Genomic DNA, 27,991 nt, shown 5'->3' on the forward strand with positions numbered 1-27,991 from the left:
GCACAGAAGCATAGATTGTTCTACGTGACTAAGTTATCATTCTAGATTCTGATTGTTCTGTCATAAGGATAGTATTAGAATCTGACCATTGGAATGAGTCTGCTGTTATTAATGTAGAGAGCTTCTCGTACAGGCCGCAGAACCATGCAGGTAGATGATAACACTCATATAACTATAATTATTATGCATTGTAAATTACTCTGCACTGTGAATGGAAGGTATTTTTAACTTTCATTTTCCAAGAAACAATTTAGTTATTAAATATTTTTTCAATGAGAATTCCCTTGCCCTGAAAACAGGGCCATGGAGTCGGTAAACAAAACTTCTGACTTCAAAATCAAAATGTTCCTGGTCACTCTAACAGTTCTAAGTTTAGAGCAGGAAATCTGTAAGGGAGCAGCTTCAGTACTGAGCATGTACATAAAGTGCAGCGCACGTCAACCCCTTAATAACACAGCTCATTTTCACTTTTAGGACACAGCCGAAATTTTCAAATTGGCCCATGTTATGATATGCAGTTATAACTTTGGGACGTTTTATCTTACCAAGTTTATTTTCAGAATGTTTCTTCATGACATGCTGTACTTCACTTTAGTGCTATATTTTAGTTAAAAATTTTTAGCACTTATTTATTTCCAAGCTGAAGACCAAGATGGACACAGTTTCCTGCAGCTTTGTCTCAAGCCGTTAAATTCAGGGACATCCTTGCTTATTTTGGGGCCATCCAAACTAGGCAAATTGAAAACCCTTCAGAGGGCGTTCCTGTGCCCCGGGCAGCTTTTTAAAACAATTAGCAGCTAACCAGACATCCAGAAACCGGGGGCACGATTTCAGGCCACGGCGGGGAATCTGCTCCCCAGGCCCATTGACAGTTCCAAGGGAGCCTTCGATCCCTGAAGCAAGTTTCCCCTGCAGAGTAACCTCTGTACATTGAGTTTTAATACCAGGATGAAATCCCGGCCTGGAGTACTGAAAGGGACCTAGGGCCTGCATTTCCAGATCGGAATCTACCTCTTCCCACATGAGGCTACCTCAGGAACTCAAGCCTGCAGCTTCAAGGAACACCACCACTGGAGCCTCCTTCCATCTGCCTGAGACCTGTCTCACAGGACCAGTAGCTGAAGGTACGGTACCTGTGTTCCCATAGCCAGCACACTTACTGGGTGAATTTGAACCCCCTCCCGGCAGTGTTCCCATGAGCTCACTGGACCAAGCTTCCTGCTTAGCTGCCAGGGTACCTTGTTATGCCAACATCAGGACAGCATACCCCAGCTCCTCTGATTCCACTAGCCTGAGCCGATCTTCATTCCCTTTAGTATTGTCCCAGTGGGCCACTAATATGCCAAGATAAGGCCAGTGCGCTCATGTGACTCAGCGAGCCCTCAATCATTGCTCCCCAGCAGTCAACCAACTGGAATTCTTTGAGGAACCTAGCTAACCATGATCATGTAACTAGATACTAGCTTGGGCTGCTGCCTTCCACTGGACTCACTTAGTCCACATGGGGAAGTCCAGTGATAGGAGAACTACTAGAAACTCCAGAAAATCAGATACACCTATGGTATCCATACAGAATTACTTTCAGCCTCTTCAGGACATCCCTCAATCATCCGACAGTGAGCATAGCCTCCCTCAAGCACCCCTGCTTCAGCTACTACATAGCAGGGATACTTTAGCTACTCTAGAGGGGGCTTTCTCATAAGACTCACCCCTACTACTGCCTACCCCGAATCCGTTGACCCTAGAACAGGATGCCACTGCTTTGCCCGCTTCATCACTGGAAACGAGCAGAGGGATGCATTAGCTTCAGACGGTACTCCTCCACCTAGTCAACTGCAATCTCCATTACGCTCCTCTCAAAACATGGCGGGCTGAAGCCAAAGTCAGTGAATAGGGTTCAGGACTCTGTCTTGGCAACTTCACAAACTTTTGAGTCTGACTAGGGAGTAAATCCCCCTTTCAAAAGATCTCTTTTTCATCATGACCGAGACTCTACTGCCTCCAATTGCACCTGCAGCAAATCTCCGTTTTCCTCCTCAGATGATCTTTTGAGTACTCCTCCTACTATGATCCCAGATAACTCTCATCCTTGACCTGCTCGTAATCAGGATCACCATGCTGCCTTCCAGATATCCCCCCCCCAGAAGAAGCTGTTCAGGCTTTGAGAGATCCTCCAGAGCTTTGAGCCTCCTGGCCTTATTACCATCAAAGAAGGACATAGATGTACTAGCAAGAGACTTCAAACGGGCATGGAGGCAAGATCTCAAACAAGGCTGGGAAGAAATTTACAAGTTGCAGCAGAGGGTAACAGATCTTGAATCCTTTAAAGACTCTTTCACCTTCGAGAACAGAAATAGGAGGAACAACATTAGTATCAAAGGTCTGGGGGCGTGGCTTGGACATGGCGGAGTGAGGACGCTCACCTTAGGAGCTCCACACCGACAGGCGCCATTACAGGACCTGGAGCGCCGTTCCGAGCCTGCAAGATGCCAAACAAGAGGGGGAGGAGCGCAGTGCGCACCGGAAAAGCAGGAGCCCCGAATCCCGCTCCACCACCGAGCCTGGAGCGATTCCGGCGCCAGTCGCGAGACGGGCCGGAGCCGCAGTCCAGGGCCAAGATGGCGCCCGCTCCCGCGACAAGCCGCATGGCAGACGGCGCGGCTGGAGAAGCCTCCTGCACAGCGGCGCAGGCCGCAGAAAACCCGCCTGGCGCCTCGATACCTCTACCACCTTTCCCCCCAGGTCAGTCAGTGACAGGGACAAAGATAAAATTATCCGTGCAGCCTGGTCTGAAGGTACTATCCGGGTGGATGGAGCCGAAATACACATCTACCCAGATGTTTCAGCACGAACACTAAACATGAGACGCTCCTTACAACCGTTACTACATAGCATCAAGGAGATGGGTGCCACATATCGCTGGGGTCATCCATTCCACCTAGTGATCAGACACAATGGTGACACTTTCTTTCTACGCAAACCAGAAGACCTTCCGGACCTGTTCTGTTTCCTGAACATACCCCCTATCGAAGTACCAAACTGGCTTAGCTTAGAACACAACAGATTGGGAGCCACCACAACCAGAGGGAGAAGAAACTCCTTGAGAAGGAGACGCACGTCTACTGCAATTGCGACAAATCAACCTGCTACCATACACACCGAAAGCGATGCCCCACTGGGCCCCGACTTATCCGTGGCTTTACCCACAGAGGCCTGAAACTACACTCTGGACGAGACGGATTTCCTCAGACGCCATCACTGCTCCATCAAAGAACTCCGGCCTAACAAACGCACCAAGCCTGTACATTACACATTACCTACTTCTGTGAAAGTCTTATCTTCATCGCCTGATGCGCAGTGATGACTCACCTGTGCCCACGCCATATCCTTTTGAGTTGCCTATTTGTATTATTTGTTAGTTGCATGTTCCGTATTGGTGTTGGGCTAGTTGGATCCATGAAACTCTCAGACGAGTGGTGAGGGGACCGAAGCTATGTTAACAAGAGCGTCATCCCACTGATCCATCACCAATGCACATAGACGTTATCATTAGATAAGCAGAACGAGATACCTTATTGTTCACTGCCTAATACTTCACTACAGTGTCTAACCCACATATTGTTTGTTGTTGATTACTATGTAATGTTGCTCAACAAGTTTAAACGTAACTAGCCTGCTTTACCCCCATTTTTGGGGAAAGCGGCTCCCTAAGTTCGTACCTCCCCCTCATGACCCATGCCTTTGGTGGGGCCATGTTGTCCCGTTCCTCACAGGGGCAGGGGGGACGACGCTTATGGACCCCATCGCATGTTATCTTACAACTTACTGCCTGCTGGTCTACAAGCTCCGCTACTGTACTTCCACGCTTCCCACTCACCACTCATAGGTGATCCCTTGGGTACACACCTGGGATATAGGGGTTTACCCCATCGTTGTTCACGCTTACCCACTTGATTCCTTCCCTCTACTACCCACTCCCCGCACTAGACACACCCTACCCCTCCCCCCCTCATCTACCTGAACTACTGACCCCACACACTCCTCCCCTCCCCACCTCCCTTACCTCACAACTGATGACAGACATGCCTCGACCAGGGGAAACCTCGCGCACCTTGACCATAGGTTCTCTTAATGCAAAAGGTCTCCATAGCCCTGAAAAACGATCCATCCTTTTCAACTTGCTCAAACGCAGAAAGATCCAAGTAGCTTTCATTCAAGAAACACACCTCACGGAAGCACGACCATACAATTTCAAGAACAATTGGTTTCCACACTCCTATCACAGCTACACTGATGATACCAGATCAAGAGGCACATCTATTCTCTTGTCAAACTCACTTCAATGGACATTTCTAGACTCTCGCAGTGATGGAGAGGGTAGAGTGAGTATGGTCAAAGGTACAATAGCAAACAGTCTCTACACTTTTGCCTCGCTATACCTCCCAAATACAGGACAGGCCCAAGCCGTAAGCTCCTTCCTTGACATGATTGACGAATTTGCTGAGGGAACGGTAATAACTGGCGGTGACTTTAACACAGCTCTTGATCCACTGCTAGACACTTCGTCTGGCTCATCCACACTTACACACGCTAGCTTGCGCAGAATAAGGAACACCTTACATGAGCATCAGCTAATTGACACGTGGAGATTACTCCACCCCTCAGACAAGGACTTTACCTTTTACTCCTCAACCCACGACAACTACTCAAGACTAGACTACCTATTCTTACGACACAGAGACCTTGGACTACTCCAAAGGGCCACAATAGACAACATCACCTTCTCTGATCATGCCTTGATTTCCATCACCATAACACTCCCAAACTCTTCAGATTTTCAATGGCAGTGGAAACTCAACGCCTCCCTCCTAGAGGACCCGCTAGTGCTAGAAGAGCTAAAGAGCTCAATTATTTCTCATTTCGACAGAACACTGACAGAAGGGATTAACCCCTGCATTGCATGGGAGGGCTACAAGTTCAACGCCCGTAGCATCCTGATAACACATGGTAGCCGTCGCAAGAAAGAGAGGGCACAAGCTATAACTGACCTCCTAGAACAAATCAAGAGACTAGAGCTCTTACACAAGAGGACTCTTGCCCCCGACACTAGGACTGCCCTGTTATCTGCCAGGGAATCACTACGTACCCTGCTCATTGACAAAGCCAAGGGTACCCTGGCCAAATGTAGGAGACACTTTTATGAATATAGCAACAAGTGTGGTAGGACCCTGGCCAGAGCCCTGAGAGAGCAGAGGACCCACACCTTTGTACCCAAGATCACCTCCCCGACAGGAACGACTCTGCACCTTAACCAAGACATTGCAGCTACTTTTAGAGATTACTACCAATCTTTGTACAACCTAGAACAGCCGACATCTCAAAGATCTAGGGAGGACCTCAGACGTAAGATGCGATCCTATATCATAGAATCGGGTTTACCCACGCTAACAAATGAAGAGGCAGAGACACTTGAAGCCCCGATAACGGACATAGAGTTCAGGCACGCCCTAAAAGAGACACAGACTGGTAAGGCCCCTGGCCCAGATGGCTTCTCCCTACCTTTTTACAAGATACTGGCAAAACAACTTGAACCTCACTGGTTGGCAGCTTTTAATGCGGTTGCTGCTGGCACCCCTCTTCCTAGGGAGACACTACAGGCCACAATTACGGTCATACCCAAACCGGGCAAAGATGCCACTCTATGCTCCAATTACAGACCGATATCACTGTTGAATCAAGACCTCAAACTATTTTCGAAAGTATTGGCGACAAGACTTGCCCCCCTCTTGAGACGGACCATACACTCGGACCAGGCGGGCTTTATTCTAGGGAGAGAAGCGAGGGACAACACTACGAAGGCTATAAATTTGATATATAAGGCACGACTGGAGAAACTTCCTCTTATGCTTCTCTCAACAGACGCAGAGAAAGCGTTCGATAGAGTCAATTGGTCCTTCATGACTGAGGCGCTGAGACATTTCGGCCTGCGCAATCGAATGCTCTCTTGGGTGTTGTCACTGTACTCCTCCCCGTCAGTCTCTGTCCGGGTGAATGGTTTACTCTCCAACAGCTTCAACATTCAAAATGGCACACGTCAGGGCTGCCCCCTCTCCCCTTTACTGTTCGTTTTGACTTTAGAACCCTTCTTACGCAGGATTCGCAATAGTCAGGATGTCTCTGGCATCACGACTAGAGGATCCACGCAAAAAATTGCAGCATATGCAGATGACCTGCTCTTCTTTATCTCAAATCCACAGGTCTCCCTTCCCAATCTCATGAAAGAGCTAGACCTCTTCTCTCTATTGACTAATTTCCGTATCAACTGGTCGAAATCGGAAGCTCTTAATGTGTCCATACCTGCCTCCCTGGTGGAAACACTGCGAGCCTCCTTTAGCTTCAAATGGGCCCCAACGAGTATAAAATATCTTGGTATTCACTTACCGGCGGAACTATCCAAATTATACGCATTGAACTTCCCACCTATCCTCCAGAATGTCCAACGAGATTGCTCCAGATGGTCCAAGGGACTTTTTTCCTGGTTCGGGAGATGCGCTATCTTCAAGATGAATATCCTCCCACGATTATTATACCTGTTTCAGGCTATCCCCATCCATCTACCCGTAGCCTTCTTCCGCTCCTTAAACGCTCTCCAGCACCGATTTGTATGGGCAGATAAACCAGCAAGAATATGTCAATCAAAACTAGTACGTGACAGACTCCTACCGTTGACATCTCCCCTTACCCCAATCCTCGGTAGTCCAGAATTCCCCCCTGGCTTGAATGACCCTGTTTTCGGACAGTGGAGAAGAGCCGGGAGATTCAGGGCGGAACACTTCATTAGAGATGCGACTTGGATGACGACCCCAGACTTAGCGGCATTGACTGAACCTCTCCCCCTGGGAGCCTGGAGAACTACCCAACTACGACATTACCTGACTTCACTACCCTCATGCGAGGAATATGTAGGGAGAAAGACCACTTTTGAATGTCTTTGTGGCAATGTAAACGGCTTGAGACACACCTTGTCATTAGCTTACTCCTGTCTCCTGTCAATTCCTGAAGACCCAGGCCCTCTATATCTCAGACAATGGGAAGATGACTTAAATATCTCGCTGACTCAGGAACAAAAGGACAGGATCTTTGAACTCTGTCATTCTGCTTCCATCAGTTCACGATACCAAGAAGCGAGCTACAAACTGATGGCACGATGGTATAGAGTCCCCACCAGATTACATACCATTTTTCCACATGTATCTAATATATGCTGGAGATGTGGTGAAGAGGAAGGTTCCTTCCTACACATGTTTTGGTCTTGTAGGATACTGTCTACATTTTGGGAAGAACTAGGGAGAACGCTGACTGTGCTATGTGGAGAAACGACTAGCTTAGAACCCCCCCTCCTCATACTCCATCACTGCGACATGTCCACACAACGGTATAAGAAATCTCTTATTCGTCTCCTTATCATCGCCGCAAGAGCATGCATTCCGATACTTTGGAAACAGACATCACCGCCAACCATGGCTATGTGGGTGGCGAAAGTGAATGACCTAATGCATATGGAAGACCTTACCTCCTCCGTTAATGGCACCTATGAGAAATTTCACAAGACATGGTCGCCATGGCTTCAATTTAAGCAATCCCCCGAATATAGGGCACTACTTTGAAGGTTGAAGCGCGGTGGTTTCCTCCTGGGAGAGGCATGCTCCCACCAGCCACCCCTCTTCACTACCCTCCCCCTTTCCCCTTCCCTTCTCCACTCCCCCCCCCCACACCTCCCCTGACACCCCTTTCCTTACTTCCTTAGCACCCCCTATACCCACCCAAACCCCTCCGCTCCCCATTTCCCTATTATAACCCTCTGCTTAGATCTTCTAGAGCCCTACCGGGCTGGCATTCTATACACAATGTTTCCTGTTTCCTTCTCTCTTTACCTTCTTTAAAAATAATTAAAAAAAAAAAAGAGACAGACATGCGAATTGGTCCCACATAGTAATTTAATTTTATTGTTGTATCTATTCAGAGACACATACCTGTCCAAATGTACATGTACTGACTATATTTGATATGACGCATGATGTTATATATCGATTTGCTGTTTGTTTCATTAATAAACGGAATTTAATAATAGTATCAAAGGTCTACCAGAAACCACACAGGTGTCTCTCAGTCATGTGCATATTTAATATGCTGCTGGAACGTGAGATGGAGGGTGAGATCTCTGATCCTAATAGGGCTTTAGATGTCCCAAGCGGCTTTGACTTAAGCGGCATTACTCTCTCTCTATACCCTGACCTTGTCTTTGACCATTGCTGAACATCTTACAGGAACATACAGATGGGGCTTTCCATTTGCTCTACAACATAGGTCAGGTTTTAAGCATGCCTCGCTCTCCCAGCCCCAGGATCTTCCTTAGTTTTTCAAGCCTACGAAACTCCCTGATGTACAACTTCCTCCATGGGAAGCGATTCTGCAACCAACGCTGTTCCCCCACCCTCAAGTTCATCATGGGATGTGGACTCTGCTCAATTGCCTTGATCACCACCTCCTCAAAGGCATTATTCATGAGGTCGTCCAGTTCCTGCTCATCAGAATGATCGCTGAGATGGGGTAGCTGCCCAGTTGACTTCTGGATATGCTTTAAACTAGGAGAGTTTCCTGGCGGACTCTTCCTCCTGCTCCTCTAGTTGGGTATGACCCCTGAGGGGCTTGATATCTGATTTCTGACGTTATATGTTTTAAAACCGAATCGATTTTATGGTGTTTTTTCTTAGGCTTGTTTAAACCACTTTCTTCTGTAGCAGCCATTATTATATAGTTCCTCCTGTGGCTCTCTATATCCTCATGTTCTTTAGCTCTCCTGCTTGAACTTTCTATTATCTATTATTAGAAATGCTTTTACCCAGGATGAGCACTGTTGCTGGCATGGTTGTTACTCTTTGGGGCCTTCTGAGCTGCCCATTTGCCATCCTTTAAATTGGTCCCTTGGGGGAGGTAGTGGAGCCTATGACAATTGTTTTAATCTCTGTTCCTCGCTGCTTATCACCTTATGCACCTAGTTGTTGCTGAGTACGCTCTTGGACAAAACCCTCCCATCCCCAATAGGTCCCTTTGTAGATATTCTCCACGCATTTTTCCGAGCTGTGGCATTCTCCACCTATTCCGACCTACTAGTGATTGGCAGATTGCAGTTCTGACCGCCTTTTTTGCCTTAACCTTTTGTTCATTCCCTCTTCCAATTTTGTCTTCTCTTTCATGACTGTTTCTTATTTTTCCTCCCGCTTCTCCCGTTTCTTCATACCTTTGCTTATCTTTAACTTTTCGCTATCTGTTTTTATGGGGCTTCTCTCCGTTGCCCTTCACCTTTCTATAATAATCCACAGGATGGCCCTCCCTAATGGAAAAAGCCTGGGTCCAAATGGCTATATAAGACTCTCTGTAGTGTCCTCACCGCTCCACTTCTGGATGCTTTCAATGCTATCTCCTCCATTACTTACCTCATTCCATCTTTCCACCGGACACAAGGGGTGGTCATCCCCAAGGAGGGGGGGGTGACATATCATATGTTGATATCCCAGTCATATAGCTCTGAATTATTCTCCAGAATAAAAAGGTTTGCCTTGGAAACGATCGGCAATCTCCCCCCCCCCCCCCCCCGTTGCGGGTATGGGTGGAGAGAGGTGGGTGACCCCTTTAGGTGCTGCTGTCATGTTTGATCATGGTGCCTAAAGGGTTAAACAGCCAGGATTGTGACTATTGTGATGCCGACTGTTCGTGCAGAAGGTCGGCTGTCGCATACAGCCGGACTCCTGCACAGATCACACTGGCTCTGTTTCTAAGGCCTGTACAATCTCCATGATGTTGGGGAACGTCATAGTGTGCTAAATACAAGCACACCAATGTCATGGTGCAGGAAGGGGTTAATCTCAACTAAAAGTCTAGAGGAGGGGTGCACAACCTGAGGCCCATCAAGTTGCAACCCACATCCTGCTCATTGTCAGAGTCCAGGGAGCCGTTCCATAACTAATTGAAGCGTTCATTGGTGCAGGAGGCCGGGTAACGGTGAACGCAGCTCAGAAGTCCTTGCTGCTCCTGGGTCCTCTCCTGCCACTCCTCTCTGTGACCTGACTCCTGACCCAGAACAAAGCGGCCCCAGGAGCAGTAAGTACTTTTGAGCTGTACTGTAATGCTAATGAGTTCTCTCCTGCTTCTGGCACAGCTCTGCTCTGGGTCCTGACGCCAGCGCAAACAACCAATGCAGGACACCCACTATGTACAGAAACTGGCAGCATACAGGATGAAGTTTACAGCCCGTTTCAGCTGAGTGAAGATGGGATACATGAACATTTACGGTTGTGTGCATGCGGCCTTAGAGATCTATGTAGAAAAATTACATACGATATTTTGTTCCCATTGCAATCTTCCATAGATACTGGGTATAAAGCAGACAGGAATAGCTCACGCTGCCCTAGTAATATCGAATTATTTCTCCAATAAAAATCTATTTACAAATGATCACGATTCACTTGATTTTGAGAAATCATAAAATAAAATCATTTTTAACAAAGATGAAGAATCAACAATAAAAATATTGTTTATCAGTGATTTTAAACTGTGAGACCACAAAAGCGACGGCATGTTTGATAAATGTTAGTGCCACACACGACACAGTGCAAGCACCGATTGTGGGTGATAAATGTATAAGTGCCAGGTCAAATGTAGAGATTGGTACCACTGTTTCAGGGGCCTAACAAAAAAGTAAAATAAATAAATAAAAAGAAGTGTAAAAAATAAAAATAAATGATAAAAACATTTTAAAGAGAACCCGTCAGGCAAAATAACCCCCTTAAACTAAATATATTTTCATAAACTGCCATTAGAGAGCATTGCCTCTATCCCTTCATTGTCCCTCTACATGCCTGTAAACTTAAGCTATGATGTCCTAAAGCTGTTTGCAAATGACCTGTGAAATGTCCAATGAGTCATTAGCATATTCAAGCTGTCCAGCTTATTCATGAGTGGGAGGCACAGCCACTCCCCCCAGTGCATGAATGGCAGCCTGTATAATGATGTGAGGCTGTATAATGATGTGCTTCCTGGTGCTGGTGCCCCCTGCAGCCTGTGTGTATGAGATACTCCTATACACATGACTGACAGCCTGTATAATGGTGTGAGGTATAATGGTGTAATGGCTCCTCCATGTGCTTCCTGGTGCTGGCAATCCCTGAAGCCTGTGTGTGTATGAGATACTCCTATACACATGACTGACAGCCTGTATAATGGTGTAATGGCTCCTCCATGTGCTTCCTGGTGCTGGCGCCCCCTGCAGCCTGTGTGTGTATGAGATACTCCTATAAACATGACTGACAGTCTGTATAATGATGTAAGGTATAATGGTGTAATGGCTCCTCCATGTGCTTCCTGGTGCTGGCCACGCCCCCTGCAGCCTGTGTGGGTATAGGAGATATACAACAGCTCCAGGCAGCCATGTTATAGCAGAACATGTCAGGTACTTGTGCAGCTGATGTCTTTGTCTCTCACATGTGTATAGCAGAACATGTCAGGTACTTGTGTAGTTGATGTCTGTGTCTCACACATGTCTGTAGCAGAACATGTCAGGTACTTGTGTAGCTGATATGTGTGTCTCCCACATGTGTATAGGAGAGCATGTCAGGTACTTGTGTAGCTGATGTCTGTGTCTCACACATGTGTATAGCAGAACATGTCAGGTACTTGTGTAGCTGATGTCTTTGTCTCTCACATGTGTATAGCAGAACATGTCAGGTACTTGTGTAGTTGATGTCTGTGTCTCACACATGTCTATAGCAGAACATGTCAGGTACTTGTGTAGCTGATATGTGTGTCTATCACATGTGTATAGGAGAACATGTCAGGTACTTGTGTAGCTGATGTCTGTGTCTCACACATGTGTATAGCAGAACATGTCAGGTACTTGTGTAGCTGATGTGTGTGTCTCTCACATGTGTATAGGAGAACATGTCAGGTACTTGTGTAGCTGATGTGTGTGTCTCACACATGTGTATAGGAGGACATGTCAGGTACTTGTGTAGCTGATGTCTGTGTCTCACACATGTGTATAGCAGAACATGTCAGGTACTTGTGTAGCTGATGTGTGTGTCTCTCACACATGTGTATCGTAGGACATGTCAGGTACTTATGTAGCTGATGTGTGTGTCTCACACACATATATAGCAGAACATGTCAGGTACTTGTGTAGCTGATGTCTGTGTCTCACACATGTGTATAGCAGAACATGTCAGGTACTTGTGTAGCTGATGTCTGTGTCTCTCACATGTGTATAGCAGAACATGTCAGGTACTTGTGTAGCTGATGTCTCCGTCTCACACATGTGTATACAGAACATGTCAGGTACTTGTGTAGCTGATGTCTGCATCTCTCACATGTGTATAGCAGAACATGTCAGGTACTTGTGTAACTGATGTCTGTGTCTCACACATGTGTATAGCAGAACATGTCAGGTACTTGTGTAGCTGATGTCTGTGTTTTTCACATGTGTATTAGGAGGTTGCAGCATGTCAGCAGGTAAAGCATAGACACTAGCAATGTTTTACTATACATTACATGAGCAGGGGGAGGAGTAAACGGGTGATATCACTTCCACTCTCCATTTGATCAGCCACATTTACATAATAAAGAAAAGATGATTTTACAATAATTAATGTATGAACTGACGAGATAAAAACTGTGATGGGATCCTTGTGAGCTGCTCCAACAGGTAGGTGTGACAGAAATACAGACAGAAACCTGATGACAGGTGTCCTTTAAATAACCTGCTTTTCTCTAGGATGGATATAAAATAAATAAACAAACATAAACATATTAGTAATACCTAAATAAATAAATAAATACAATTTAAAAATCTATTTTTCCCTGCAATAAACCCTGTAACAGGAACATGTCTATACTGTATTGTCAAATTTTTTTGCCATTTCACCAGAAATAAAATTTTTAATAAAAAGGGATGAAAAGCCAGTGGAGTCACCAAAATGGGAGCAATGGAAATGACACAGCATTGTATACCAAAGTATGAAAAAATAATTGGTGTCATAATATGGCGATAAATTTAATAGATTAAACACTTTTTAAAGGTAATAAAGCATAACAAAAAGAATTTTGAAATTTGGTATCTATATTATTTTATTTAACTAAGGATTAAAGGGGATTTGTCATTTGGACTGTGCAGTGAAAGATTTGAATATGATGCCCATAAGAAATTGGTGCAGCTGCACTTTTCTGTCAATACCACATTTGGTATTTGTTATTCAGCTTCCGAGTACATTGCAATTTCTAACATGAGGAAGTACAATTTGTCCCACATATAACAAGCCTTACACAGCTATGTAAACAGGAAAAAAAATGAAAAGTTATGGCTTCTAGAAGAGGGGGAGTGAGAAACAGAAAAGCAAAAGGGAAATAGGGCCTGGTCCTTAAGGGGTTAATACTTCGGCACTGAAGGGAAAAGGACATTAGTTATTTGCAATTTTTTTTCACTTTGGACAATTTTTACAAAAATGTATCCTCACTATCTGACGGCACCTGCCGTAGTTCTTACTGACTTCAAGTCCTTATAGAATTTTTTATTAGCATTTTGTTCCAGTATAAAATATTAATACACAGCCACTGCAGGAAACATCCTGTCACCAGAATTTCTTTAAAGCTATTTTATACATTATTCACTATAGTATCCACCTCTCAAATATAGATGAGTCAATACTTTTCAAAGTCAGGATAAAAATGTAATGTTTTATTGAAATATATGTAAAACAACAAGTAAATAAGTAGTAATCATTGCATCATTGTATTACTAATGAATCGCACTGATTTCAAAGTGGAACCAAAAAAAGGCCTCATGCAGGTATTGTCCCATGTGTCTCTGGAAAATGAATGTGTTTTTTAAAAAAAAAAAGTTAAAAAACCTTGAATAATTCAAAGAAGCGAGAGATTGGCTCTTGGCTGTGATAAACAATCCGTGTCTATGACTGACGTGTTCTGTAACTTTTATTATTGATTAAAGCAGCCGGTCTCGCTGTGTGTCCCAATCATAGCAGCAGTTGTCACCGTACAAACACTTTACCTTTTATGTGGAACATTGCTTTAGATTTAGAGAATACATTTGTCCCCAGCTGCAGTTTGCCTTGAGGATAGATAGAGGCAAAATTACAACTTAGATCTTAAGACATCCGTAGACGTCATTCTATACACCACACGTAACATTTCCATAGTCTACTGTCAGCCACCAAGAAAAAGATGACCTTTATAAGTTTTGAGACCTGGATTCTCATTCGAAATGGCCAAAAAAACAATAGAATGTTTATGCTCATTACATTGAAAAAAAAAAAACCTAAAAACAAATACTTGGGGATATAAGAAAATTCTAATTATATAGAATAAAAATCTAAACTTAAACAAAACCTTACTTGTGGCTCCCTGCCGTTTCCAGTTGGAGCTGTACGTCACTTCCTGTGTGTCTCCTAAGACCACAGGAAACACTACAAGGTGTCTGCTTAGCCAATTACTACACCAAAGAGCCTTTCCTAACGTGATGGCAGCCACAGGAAGTGGGGTGCAGCAATGATGAAGAGCAGCTTTAACAGAGCGGCAGGGAGTGTTGACCTTTAAATACAATTTATTTACAGATTAACCCCTTTAAAATATGCCAGTGACCACAGTCTACAATTTTTTGCCTTCCATGGCAGCATCATCTTCTGTCCACAGAATGCAGCTTCTGTGTTTTGTGTGTGTGAACTATGGCTACGGTTGCTGCTGCACTTGGACTGATTGAACCACCCCCAGTTCCTCTGCAGCTCAGCTCTGCCCAGCAATGGGCCCAGCAATGGTTAACTTGACTAATGAGTAATTAGTCTAGGGCCTGCACCCCCTCCTTTACCTTTAACACTGCCTATTGTTTTCCTTTACTTGTGACTTTCTTTGCACTTAAGAGAATCTTGCTTCAAAGTTCTGCCTTGGTTGAGTTTTCTGTAGTATTTTCTGCGTGATCATCCAATTTCAGTTGCAAAAAAAAAATGTAAAAATAAAAGTCAACAATCTTGGCATAAAAACACTCCTGCACCTAGAAAATAGAGCTATGTGCGACTTTTTTATTTTAAAAGGCAGGCATCCGACCTATTCAAACCTCGGACGCCCTACATTGCGCTCCCAGCGTCCCAACATAATAGGCTTGTCAAAGGGACTTGGAGATAGGACACCGTGGAACGTGACACAGCCCCGAGGAGAATAACATCACTAGTACAGAAAAAAGTTTTCTCTTTTTGCACAATAGTACCTTACACAATAACCAATAGCTGTTCAAGTTGACTTTTAACTTAACAATGCTACATGCATAGGGCCCTATGACCTGACAGAATAAGCCTCCTGGATATTAACCCCATCATTTTGGTCACAAAGACTGAACACACATTCTATTTTTATTTTATATACAGTGTTTACACATATTAATTTGAATGTTGCTTTATATTGTTTTTAAAATATTTTTATACATTAATTTTTTCATACGTATGAATTTATCCACAAACCAAGAAAGAACGACTATAGTACTAAACGCCTGATGAAAAAAAAAATAATACTGGTTCCTTCTTTTGCAAAAGACTACTAATAAGAATATTTTCCCTGTAAAACCCTTTATTGAACATTATTCCTTGTCATTATTGTCACAATGTTGTATGTTTAATAAATTAGAAAAATTTTTGTATTTAAGGAAGTCTGAGACAGATTCTATATAGTGCCCACATCTCTGTATACAATTGATCGTTTAGAATTGTCCCTTTTTTTGGTGTGAAGGTCCCTTTGTGGTAGCACATAGGACTGTAATGATAAGGTTTGATAAGTGCCACTATAGAAAAAACTCTTTATTTGATTTACACCACACCTCCTATTGATTTTGCTCTGGGTTGTTAACAGTTAAGTTAGCTGTGGTGGACAGAATCTTCCTCCACTCATACTGCTCTCCCGCTGGTCTATCATGTCTGGGTGTCAGAGAACTACTCTAATAATCTTTTGGACCAGCACTCTGATCATCTCATGTAAGGTTTGCCTACCATTTTCTCCTTGCCTGCTATAAATAGTTTTTTGAGCTTTCTTGTGTTTATCTTTATTTTCAGTATTTTGGATTCCTTAACCATTTATCTGACTATCCATTTGTCTTTTGATTCTGTACTGCATTGTTCTCTTGGTTCTGACCTGAATCTATCGACTGCTCTTCTGAGTGTGTATTGTTCGGTCCATGTCTCTGTGTTTGATCTTTGCCACAGGAAGGGAATTTCTACCAGTTGTCACTGACGCTATATATAAGGATTATTATTATTTCCTTAGGGTAGGCTGCACAATTAGGTAGGGACAGCTGGGAAGTGTATTTAACCTTAGAGCCCACTATTCTTCTCTGTCCTCCCAGTCCATCCATGCTGTTCCCTCCCAGCATTACACTTAGATATTTAAATATATGGAAGTGCAAAACACGTTGATAGAAATTTATCAAACATTTTGGATGTGGTTTGGGTTTATGCATATTTGACATAGTGGTTGCACCTTAAATTGTAACTGTTTGGCAGATTTACCTGGTTGCTATTTTTTCAGTGAAAGGGGGTATTCGTTTCATATTCATTAGCAAGTGTAATTGAAGTTTACTACCCATAGAAAGTAATGGAGATGTGTACTGGCTGTTAAAAAAATGGTTTGTACATGTCTGGCAGGGTAAAGGTTAAGTTTCATATGGTTTATTTAAATAATGATGTAAGGCACCGATATCTTGAAAACACAATGGGATATACAGTAGTGTTTCTGTGGGAACCTGTCCTCAGCTAAAAATGACCCTCTGGTTCCCTTTAACCAGTTTGTAGATTCGGGATCGCCTCTATGTTTGGCTGCAGTTACTTTTACCAACACAGTAACATTTTTATAAAATATGAAGTATTTGATAGCAATGGAAATGTCAGTTATCAATTCTTTAACTACAGAATAAGATTCATACATATATAAATATTTCCTACTTATTGAAACAGCATCTAAATGAAGACACACAGTCGGATGATGCCCTAAGATGTTTTAAGATTATTCCTCCAAAGATAGAAGAGAAACATGAAAATGAAGAGTTAGTTTTAAAGATGCAGCAGGAAGTAACAGGTGGGTCCCGTGTAATGCAGATGTGTCAGAAAAGCACAAGGATGTTACACAATCCAGACTGTCAGGATTTGAACCGGCGTCCTGTGGTCTTTCTGGTCAGTTCTCTACCACTGTGGTATGTATCCTGATTGATTACTGTCTTTTTGTTATTAGTGTTTTTGCATTACTTGCTGGGGGGTTTTAGTCTCAGCTGTGGTGATCTGTATTATCGTATCAGGAGTAGTCAGGCTCCATTTAATGCTGGTTTTGTCATTCAGTATTTTCTAGGCATTGTTGTATCTGCAGCTTATCCCTGGCTCTGTTATGTAGAGATAACTATACTTACTAATAAAACTTATTTCTTTGACTGTGGTGAGAGATTCTGTGAAGTTTGTCTGTTCTCTTGTATTCACTCATCACTTTCCTGACTGTTCCCCTTTGTCTGAGTTTATTTTCTAGTGAGTGTATTTGGACCTGCTCCGGTTGTTACCCATTATTCCCGTCCGCTCTATTGCCCTCCTTCCTCTATTCAGTCTTGGTTGTTTGTTTGTAAGCATGCTGGGATTGCCAGGCTTTACTTGCAGCAATCTTTTCGTTAGGGGTTCCCAAATTTAGCACTCCAGACCCTTGTATCCTTTAGTCCTTTTCCTTACTTTGTGGATAGGTCTTCGTGCTCAGTGAGAGAAGTTGTTGGGTCCGAAACTAGCCCGGGTAAGCTGACCATCACCTTCAGGCAGGGGTTAGCTTAGAGTAAGGAACAGTTTTCCTTTCCCTGTTTCCCTAGTTCTTGTAAACTGTGACAGTATATCTAGCTCCAAAAAAAGCTAACCACCTGGCCATTACACCATGGCCACCCTGGAGGTTCTGGTCACTCATATGAAAAAATTAAGTGGACCAGTTTCTGAATGTCATGTCTGCCTCCACAGATCCTAAGGTCGTATTTTTTCCAGTTTAAATGTGCTTGTAAATTGTATTTTTGGCTCAGACCTCAGTCATCAGGTAATGCTGCCCTACTGGTGGGCATAGTTGTGACATTGTTGAGAGGTTCCACATAGACTTCAGCATTTTCTAAAATCAACTTTTACAATTATGCTAATGAGCCAGAAAAGTTCTGAGGGGTGTTACCAGAGCCCATCCATGCAGTAGCTTCACAGGCTGTAACAATGTCTCCCTCTGCTCCCTCAGCACTTCCCCTTTCCTCTCCCTAATGTAATCTCACTGCAGTAGAGGAAGTTCCAGCATACAGTGGCTGGGGGAAGTGCTCCTACGCAGAGTAACAGCCTGATTTTGATGATAGATTTCCTTTAAATCGCATACACTACACTGCTACTTTATTACACTGGGGGTTTACTCATGGCAAAGTTTCAGGTGGTATGCTGGTGGTAGTGCTGTGCCTTAAGGATAGCTACTTACCTAACAAGCATTTGTCAAACAGCTTTCTAAAATGTATTGACAAAAGCATTGACGTGACAATCCCAATGGCGGGCACAAGCACTGTAAGTGCCTTGGCGACATTACGTCTAAATAAGGCCCTGCTTGCAATTGCAAGCCCCTGTCCTCATTATCGCTGGAGGCTCCAGCAGTCAGACTCTCCTCTATAAGACACTTATGCCCTATTCATATATATATATATATATTTGATTTCATGCATTATGGACCAAACATACCTTGAGAATGGTGTAGCTACACTGATGCAGAATCATATCTTGTTTAATCCCTGAACTGAGTGGTTTTGCTGAAAAAGACAATTATAAAATTCAGGACTTTGGAAAAGCTGGATCCACATTACACCCAGAGATTTCTGAACAGGGAAGACTAATCAACTTGAGCTGGATCACTCATACACAGCAGCTGGAGGGTGGTGCAGCAATTGATTATTCTGCCTGATGGAAGAACAGTGATTGCATCATCCTCTGGTGCAGTGCATAACTAATGTGCTAGGAAAAGCACAGAGCCCAGCCACAGAAGCAAGACAGCCTCATTATCATAATTTTATAATTGTTTTTTCAGAAAAACCACTCAGCACAGGGACTAAACAAGATATGCTTCTCCATCAGTGTAGCTACAGCAGTCTCAAGGTATATTTGGTTCATAATGCATTAAATCAAATGGTAGGTTTCTTTTAAAGAAAATCTACCATCAAAATCCATCCTGATAAACCAGGGGCACTTACCTATAGATCCAGGCACCGTGACTGTGGAAATCTTCTTATATTTGTTATTGATGTTCTCCTTCCTTCTAAAATTAACTTTTAAAATGATGCTATATAGGCAGAAGGTGGCGTTACCCCTTGATGCTGTAGATTCACAGGCTGTTACACTGTGCAGGAGCACGTCTGTCCTCACCCTCCTCCCCCAGCACTTACCTGCTCCCTCTGCTTAATGTAACCTCAACCTCACAGCAGCATATGAAGTCTAAGCAAACAATGGGAGGAGGAGGCACAGACTTCCTTAAAGCGATTTTATACAACTCTTCTGACAAGGTTTCAGATCATGATTGTGACACGTAAACCAGCCCAAATATTTAGAGCTTGCAATTTCATCCAATAATATGTTTTATATATGGTATATCAAAACAGCAAGGTTTCTTAGAACCCAACTTGGTAAAATAGATATTTCCAATGTAGCCCTGTCTGAATGGGAATAATACATTTCTACGTTTTCTACGCATTTCAAATGTTATATTTAGTGAAACCCCATGAAAAAAATACCCAATGCGGTTTACAAGAAACTGAGGACACATTCCAGGAAGAGGATGAGAAAGCGATACAAATTTACAGGTATCCCGTGTCTTTGTTTTCTACTGGTTTATTGAATAAATATTTGAATAAAATTGAATTGAATAAATATTATTGAATATTTTTTTTAGCTTTTATAGCATTTAAGTTATTAAGTTAACCACTTCTTTAATAATCCTGTCCAGTTTATTTAATAAAGTCACTTTTTTATTACTATTATTATTGAAACGTTCTGTTGTTACTATTTTATATTATACTGTGCTGCCACCTAGTGCTACAAAAGTGGCATTGCAAAAAATGACTGTGGGTATACCTTCAAATAACTACTTTTTGCATATATTTACAATTCACTTATATACTACAGTTACATATATACTACATACTTATACTATATATACTACTTATATACTACAGCTAGAAGATTTCTCTATACAAACAGGAGCAAAACCAACAATAAGGGAGAGCAGGCCTGTCCTTTCTATGTATATCAGTAACATGGTAGTGGTTGTGGCAAAAGTTAAAAGACCAGCTAAAACAATATAGATTCAATTAACAATAATTAAAACATTAAAAACTGATGTATTTGACATATATATATTTTACTTATATTTTAGGCAAAAGCGCATAAAGGAACTGAAAATGCTGCAAAAAACACAAATTTATGGAGAGCTGTATGAAATTATTGAAAACCAGTATGTAAAAGAAGTAACACATGCCAAAGATGATGTTTGGGTGGTGCTTCATCTTTATAGATCATGGTAATGGTGATGAATTACTTAGTCATATCCAAAGGGAACCTCCCTGAAAATTAGGGGATTCATAGTTGTATCGTATTGTATAGTAGCATGAGAACTCAAGAAAGTGATCCTATCAGTGATGTTCAGCTATTTCTATATGGACGCTAATACTTGAAGTGCTGTCAGTCTCTAACAGGTCCACCCCGAGCATAGAAAGGGCAGAGATGATAATATTATATAGAATATATATTTACCAATCAATATATATTTCACTATGTACAAGTGGTATCTACATAATATTATCAAACACGCTTATAGCTTCTGTATCTAAACTGCCATGTCTTACAGACAGGTGTGCACCAGCCATGAGACGCGTTAAGCCACTTGCCTTAGGCAGCACCACCTGCAGCAAGATAGGGGGCAGCACCAGGGACGCAGTTATCTGCTACACTTATATATAGTGTCTACCTGATGTCAGCATGGGTGTGAGACATTGCTAAAGGATGGGGCAGGGACAGCATAGCTCTGTAGCTCTCCTTAGACAGCAGGGGGTTCAGGTTACATGGGCGGCACAGTGACTCAGTTGTTATCACTACAGCCTTGCAGTGCTGGGGACCTGGGTTCAAGTACCATGGTCAACATCTGCAAAGAATACCAAACAGAAATAACCCAATACCTGATATGCAACTCCTATTACTAACCAAACACATAGAATACCAATGGAAGTATATATTTCCAATAAAGTTAAATACTCAATTCATGATAAACAATATACACCTTTATTTAATCGGTCATCACAAAACACGATTAAAAACTTACATAAAAACCACAAAAGGTGTGGCGGTGGTCTGAAGTATCACAATACATGGTAAGTACACTCAAAGTATCCAACAAACAACAGTATATACAATTAGGCTGTAACCAGTTATATTACCCACCAGGGTGTAGTATGTAGCCACAAAAGATTGTTTAAAGTAGTAACTCTGACCACCGCCACAGCACCCCGACGCGCGTTTCGCCGTCGCTTCCTCTAGGGGGTGTCAACATCTGTAAAGAGTTTGTATGTTCTCTATGTGTTTGCGTGGGTTTCCCCCAGGTCCTCTGGCTTCCTCCCACACTCCAAAACATACTGGTAGGTTGATTAGGTTGTGATCCCCATGGGGACAGATTTGGCGAGCTCTGTGCAGCGCTGCGTAATCTGTGTGTGCCATATAAATAAAGAATTATTATTATTATCTCTCATGCTTACAGATATGAATTTTTTTTATTTTTCTTCCCATTGGCTTTCATAAAAAGTTGAATTTAATTGGCTCTCTAGTAAGAACTCTCTTGTTTTCCAGCCTACCAATGTGTGATCTACTGAACAATCATCTTAAAATACTGGCAAAAAAGTTTCCAGAAACCAAATTTTTGAAAACAATAGCGGACAGGTACATTCCCAATTATCTGGATGCATGTCTACCGACCTTACTAATCTACAAGAATGGACAGGTCAAAGGCAGATTTATAGGAATGGATCAATGTGGAGGAAACGGCGTGACCCCAGAAGGTAGAACTTTCTGCAAACTGACAAAAATTGCTAAATACTATAAAGATGCCTGTTTTATGTCAAAGACATACAGTATATTTAAAAAAAAGGAAAAGTAACATTAGATGAGCAGAAATGACTTGTAGGCTTCCATATTATTATTATTATTATTATTATTATTATTAGACTTGTAGGCTTCCATATTATTGTAACTTCCCAGTTTTACTCACATTGTGTGTTTCTGCTGTTTATGGCAATTAAGACTTGGTGTAATTGGTATAATTTGGCAGGGTAATGGCCTGATATGAGGTTTAAAATAGACCATAATTGCTGATGTTTGTGAGAAAATAACGGCAGGAACACAGGCTACATTCATATCACGTTTTTGACCTTCTTTGTAAGAAAACATCGGGAGGATTCCTGATATATCCTTAGAACAGAGGGCAAAGGAGTATCACACTATGTGCTCATATAGTGCGAATTGTCATCCTGTTCCTCCACCTCTGTCCTGAAAGTGGGAGAAGGAGTGAACATTGATGTTTCGGGTGTTTTCTCAGTGATGTAACTGTTGTCATATGGACAGTGACATCTCTGGGGACCTCCCAGGTTGTCTGCTCAGCTGAGGCTTGGGATGGATGCAATACTTTGCATCCAGCCTAATTGCCTTCAGTGGCCTCTTCTGAGTGTATACGTCACTCAGCAGGAGAGAGAGCAGGATGGTTCTTGCTGCACCTTTCCATGCTATATTTTACACAGTATACAATGTGAAAGGATGCCTCCGTCTGCCAGTATATGGATATGGATATGTTCAGCATATATCCCAAGAGCTGTCCTGGCATGTACACAAAAGGCGTGGTATGAATAGAGCTAAACCCACCGCTCTGCAGGTTCAATTTTCATTATTTTAGAGAAAATAACCCCAATACCTTGTTTTCTGGTGAATTATGGCATATTGTATAGAAACAAGATGCTGAATTTTTACCTGGTGTGGCCTGGCCCTATTTAAGTCATCATGAATATACAGTTGTCTATTACACTCTTCAATATGATCAAATACAAAGTCATCTTACACACCTGTAGACTTTTATAAGGCGCTATTGTAACTTTTTGCTTTTGCACTGCTCCGGCAGTATGCACAATTTTTTTTCAGTGCACTTTGTTCATATTGCAGAATTGTGGACACAATTGTGGGGCACATCGGACAGAATTGTGGCGCACGGTCTGACTAAGCAGTACCAAGCCCCTTTACGTGCACATTTTTTCTGTCTTGTCGGACACAGCCATGACACAAAACTGGCGCAAGCAGTTTGCACGTTCTTGGCATAAACACTTTAATAAATGTGGGCCAATATGTATATTATGCCATAAATGCACAGGATAGGGGATAACAAGCTGATTAGGAAAGGTCAGACTGCTGGGACCCCCAGTAATCACAAGAAACAATACCCAGCAATATGGAGAACGGGGGTCTTGTGCTCACTAATGAGCCTCACATAGACAGTTAATGAGAGTGCCGGAGATAGAGGAGTGCTATGTTCAGCAATATCTGCCACTCCTATACAATGGATGAGCAGGATGCACACACAACCGACCCTTCTATCAATTAGTGAGTGCAGGACCACCAGCCGGACCCTCACTGATCAGCATGCTATCCAGTTTGCGTAGTTAGAAATATTAAAATGAATCCTTTAGCAAGTAAAACATTCACACATATGGAAAGCAAAACATTAAGTGGATCACAAGCAGTTTACCTCACTACTGTGCAAAGTGCGCCAGATTATTGATTACTGGCACATAGTCTTCACCCTGCTCCCTGGGCGTACATAATGGGGGTCATTTACTAAGGGCCCGATTCGCATTTTCCCGACGTGTTACCCGAATATTTCCGATTTGCGCCGATTTTCACTGTATTGCCCGGGATTTTGCGCACGCGATCGGATTTTGGCGCATCGACGCTGGCATGCACACGACAGGAATTGGGGGCGTGGCCGAACGAAAACCCAACGGATTCGGATAAACCGCAGCATTTAAAAAACAAAAAGTGTTGCGGAGCTTGCACTTACCGTCACTAGGAATAGGCCGGTGTACTTGAGTGCATTTCAGCGGACTTCAGCGCAGCAGCGCCACCTGGTGGACGTCAGAGGAACTACCTTAGTGAATCCCGGCCGGACCCGAATCCACCACGGGATCACGAATGGACCGGGTAAGTAAATCTGCCCCAATATGTTGGGAAATGCGGTCTGTTGCCGCATCCCAATGTACATGTACGTCTCGGCGATTGCAAGGGTTCAGTAGCAGATCCCGTGAGGTTTCTGTGGGAGCACGAATGTGTGTGAAAGCCGGGTTCCTGATTCTAGCAATCCCAGCTGTTTAACCCCATTGACACCGCGGCCATGTCTATGAAGCAGTGCCAGGTATCCACCTGGTGGGTCAGCATCCTCGGGGTCCTATGAAGGTCCAGGCAGTAAGTGCCTGATAGATTGTGCTGAAAGCACGATCTAACTGTGCTCCTGGCAGCCTGTGCAGAATGCATAGGATGACTAAGTAATACGCTGCAAGACATTAGTATTGTAGTATATTACATTGAACAAGTGATCAAATGATCACTTGTTCATGTCCCACACTGGGACAAAGTACAACAGTAAAAAAAAAGAGTTTACAAAAACAGTGTAAATACTAAAACTAATAAAATAAATGAATGAAGATCCCACATCTGTAATAACCCATTGACTAAAATAAAATTTTTACTGATCCGTATGGTGAACGCCGTAAGAAAAATTTTAAAACCCCGGCAAAAATTACGATATTTTCACATCCAAACTCATTAAGTGATCAAAAGTGATCAAAAAGGAACATTTACCCCAACATGATACGAATAAAAAGTACAATTTGTCCTGCAAAAAACAAGCCCTAAAACATCTCCGTATATAAAAAAAATAAAAATGTTATGCCTCTTAGAACATGGTGATGCAAAAACAAGCAAATTTCTCAACAAATGAGGTCTATATTATGCAAAACAAGACAACCATAAAAAAGTTATATGAATGGGTTATCGTTGTAATCTCGGTGACCCATAGAATAAAGATAACTTATTATTTATGGTACTGTAAACAATTAGCTATTCAACCCCCCTAAATGAAGTACCTGAAAAGTGAATCTTATCCCGAAATTATAAGCCCCCATATGTCCACAAATAAATAAACATTTTATAGCTTTTAAAATGTGACAATGCAAACTTGCTCTGAAGGGCACCTCCTTCCCTTCTGTGCCCGGCGGTGAGCCCATACAGCAGTTTATCACCACGTAAGGGGTATCGGCATACTTAGGAGAAATTGGGTATCAAACTTTGTGGAGCTTTTTGCTATTTAATCAGTTGTAAAATTTTAATTTTTGGACCAAAATTAATGTATTGTCCAAAAAAATTACAAATTGTAAATTCCACCTTCATTTTGTTTTAACCCCTGTAAAACACCTAAAGAGATAACAAATGTCTTAAAATTTGTTTCTCATACGTTGAGGGGTGTCGTTTCAATAATGGGGTAATTTATCTACTTTAAAAGCAAAGAATTTAGAACTTTGAAATATAAGAATTTTGACCAATTTAATTTTTTTTCATAATTACACACAAAAGATATCATCCAAATATTTCCACTAATTTGAAGTACAATCCCAAAATTACCTGGATATGTTACAGCATTTAAAGATTATAACCACTTTTAAAAATCAGGCTCAGTCCGGAAGTGCCAAAGTGGCTTGGTCCTTAAAGGACACCTGTCATCAGGTCTGTGTCACTAGTCCTGTCACCTCTTCCTGTTGGAGCAGCTCACAAGGATCCCATCCCAGCCTTTATCTAGTTATTTCATACATTATTCATTATAAAATCATCTATTCTTTATTATGTAAATGAGGCTGGTCACATGGTCAGAGGCAGTGATGTCACCCCTGTTACCCCTCCCCTCTCTGCTCATGTCTGTGTGTAATGTATAGTAAAGCATGGCTAGTGTGTGCTGCATCTGCTGACATGCTGCATCCTCCTAATATACAGGTGAGAGACACAGACATCAGCTACACATGAATCTGACATGTTCTGCTGTAACATGGCTGCCTGGAGCTGCTGTATCTCTCCTAAACACACACAGGCTGCAGGGGGCGTGGCCACCAGCACCAGGAAGCACACCATTATACAGCCTCACATCATTATACAGGCTGTCAGTCAAGCACTGGGGGTGTGGCTGTGCCTCCCACTCATGAATAGAGTGGACAGCTTGAATATGCTAATGCTTCATTGGACATTTCACAGGTCATTTGCATACAGCTTTAGGACCTCATTGCTTAGGTTTACAGGCATGTAGAGGGACAATGAAGGGATAGAGGCAATGCTCTCTAATGGCAGTTTATGAAAATATATTTAGTTTAGGGGGGTTATTTTGCATGACGGGTTCTCTTTAAAGGGTATTCTCATGAAGACAAGTTTCTTATATGTACTCAGGATATCAAAATAACAAATTATCTAATTAACTGTTATTAACAAAAATGCAGCATTTCTCAGATATAAGTCCAACCTGTCTCTATCAGTCCTGGTGTCCACAATTTCAGTTGCTCCTAGACACGACCCCGTAGCTTCTGACTTAGGGTCGGGGAAGCCATCTTGCTTTTCTGTCTGACGGTGCATGAGCTGAGCTGCTCTCTGCCTCTAGCCCCTCCCTCCGCATTCCAGCATGGAGCTCACACTGATACACAGACATTGACATCCTGCTGACAGCAGAAGCAATAGGAGAACACAAGCTACAGGCAGATAAGTTCTTTATGCGGGAGAGGGAAGGAGCAGATCTAACAGTGTGTGTGTTGCTGACGTAAGCAAAAGCTGGAGAGTGTCATTGTATGTATTTTGCACCTCATGGATCTTATCATCTCTCTTTCTATGTGTCAGATACTAGTACAATGTTCAGAAGCTAAATGAAAGTGTATATAAATCTGCACCCTGATAATCTAACCACATTGTCAGCTCACAGCACCAAAAGGATAATAATGTGTCTGCTGGGATTTTGCACTGACCATCACTGTGTGATAGGAGCTAAAACAGGAATAAAACTGAGTAAAATTGTAATAAGTGCAAACCACTTTAAGGGATAAATGTGGTGCACAATCTAGCTCTGCACCGGAACGGCACTTTTGGTGCAGAATTTTATGCCACTGTGTGGACACAGTGCAACCGCAACACAAATCTGGCGCAGACACTTCATAAATACATGTGCAAGCAGTTTGCATGTTCTTTCTAGCGCAAAGTCAAACAGAAAACTGCCCCACCAGTTTAATAGATCTGACCCATTATGAGTAATTATATCCTATTTCAGGACTCTTGCTCTCTCTTCTGGTGTTTTGTAGGAGGACCCTAGTGGGGAACACCCTTTAAAATTCCCATATTCACTAATAGGTCTTCCAAACAGAGAATTATTGTATGTTTTCTTGCTTTATAGAACTGGAGTGGAAGTTGGCAGATGTAGGAGCCATCGAATCTGACCTGGAAGAAGATCCCAGAAAAACTTTTGTGGCTTTGATGATGTCTTCAATAAAGCGCAGTTCTATTTACTATAAAGAAGCGGCTGTTGAATGATCATATTAAAACGGACGAAAATGAGTTTCATTGATATCGTTTTTTTTTACATAAAAATCTGTTTTTTGTGCCAAAGATGAAGTAAATTATGAATACAAGTTACCACCAGCCCGTGCTTCTCTCATCATCTCTTACCACCAAGCTCTCTATGGCTTCTGATATGTGATGTATTAAAGTGAAGATGTCACCATAGAAATACAGTATAATCTTCCCGGAAG

General features: G+C 42.5%; 1 protein-coding gene across 1 annotated transcript; it reads left to right on the plus strand.

Moving 5' to 3' along the window:
* The first annotated feature begins 64 nt into the window (after positions 1-64).
* Positions 65-27,969, plus strand: PDCL2 (phosducin like 2). The gene is made up of 6 exons (XM_072132014.1): positions 65-150; positions 17,058-17,178; positions 19,846-19,936; positions 20,509-20,652; positions 21,972-22,180; positions 27,637-27,969. The coding sequence occupies exons 1-6, from the start codon at positions 145-147 to the stop codon at positions 27,771-27,773; spliced, it is 708 nt and encodes a 235-aa protein (XP_071988115.1). The 5' UTR covers positions 65-144; the 3' UTR covers positions 27,774-27,969.
* Positions 27,970-27,991: the final 22 nt, after the last annotated feature.

Source organism: Engystomops pustulosus, chromosome 1 (assembly GCF_040894005.1).
Source record: "Engystomops pustulosus chromosome 1, aEngPut4.maternal, whole genome shotgun sequence".
Lineage (NCBI taxonomy): Eukaryota > Metazoa > Chordata > Amphibia > Anura > Leptodactylidae > Engystomops > Engystomops pustulosus.

Bases quoted from the DNA above. Each gene is read 5' to 3' on its own strand.
- PDCL2 (XM_072132014.1), top strand. The intron at 19,937-20,508 runs GTATCCCGTGTC...CTTATATTTTAG, and splicing joins AAAGCGATACAAATTTACAG to GCAAAAGCGCATAAAGGAAC. The intron at 22,181-27,636 runs GTAGAACTTTCT...CTTGCTTTATAG, and splicing joins AAACGGCGTGACCCCAGAAG to AACTGGAGTGGAAGTTGGCA.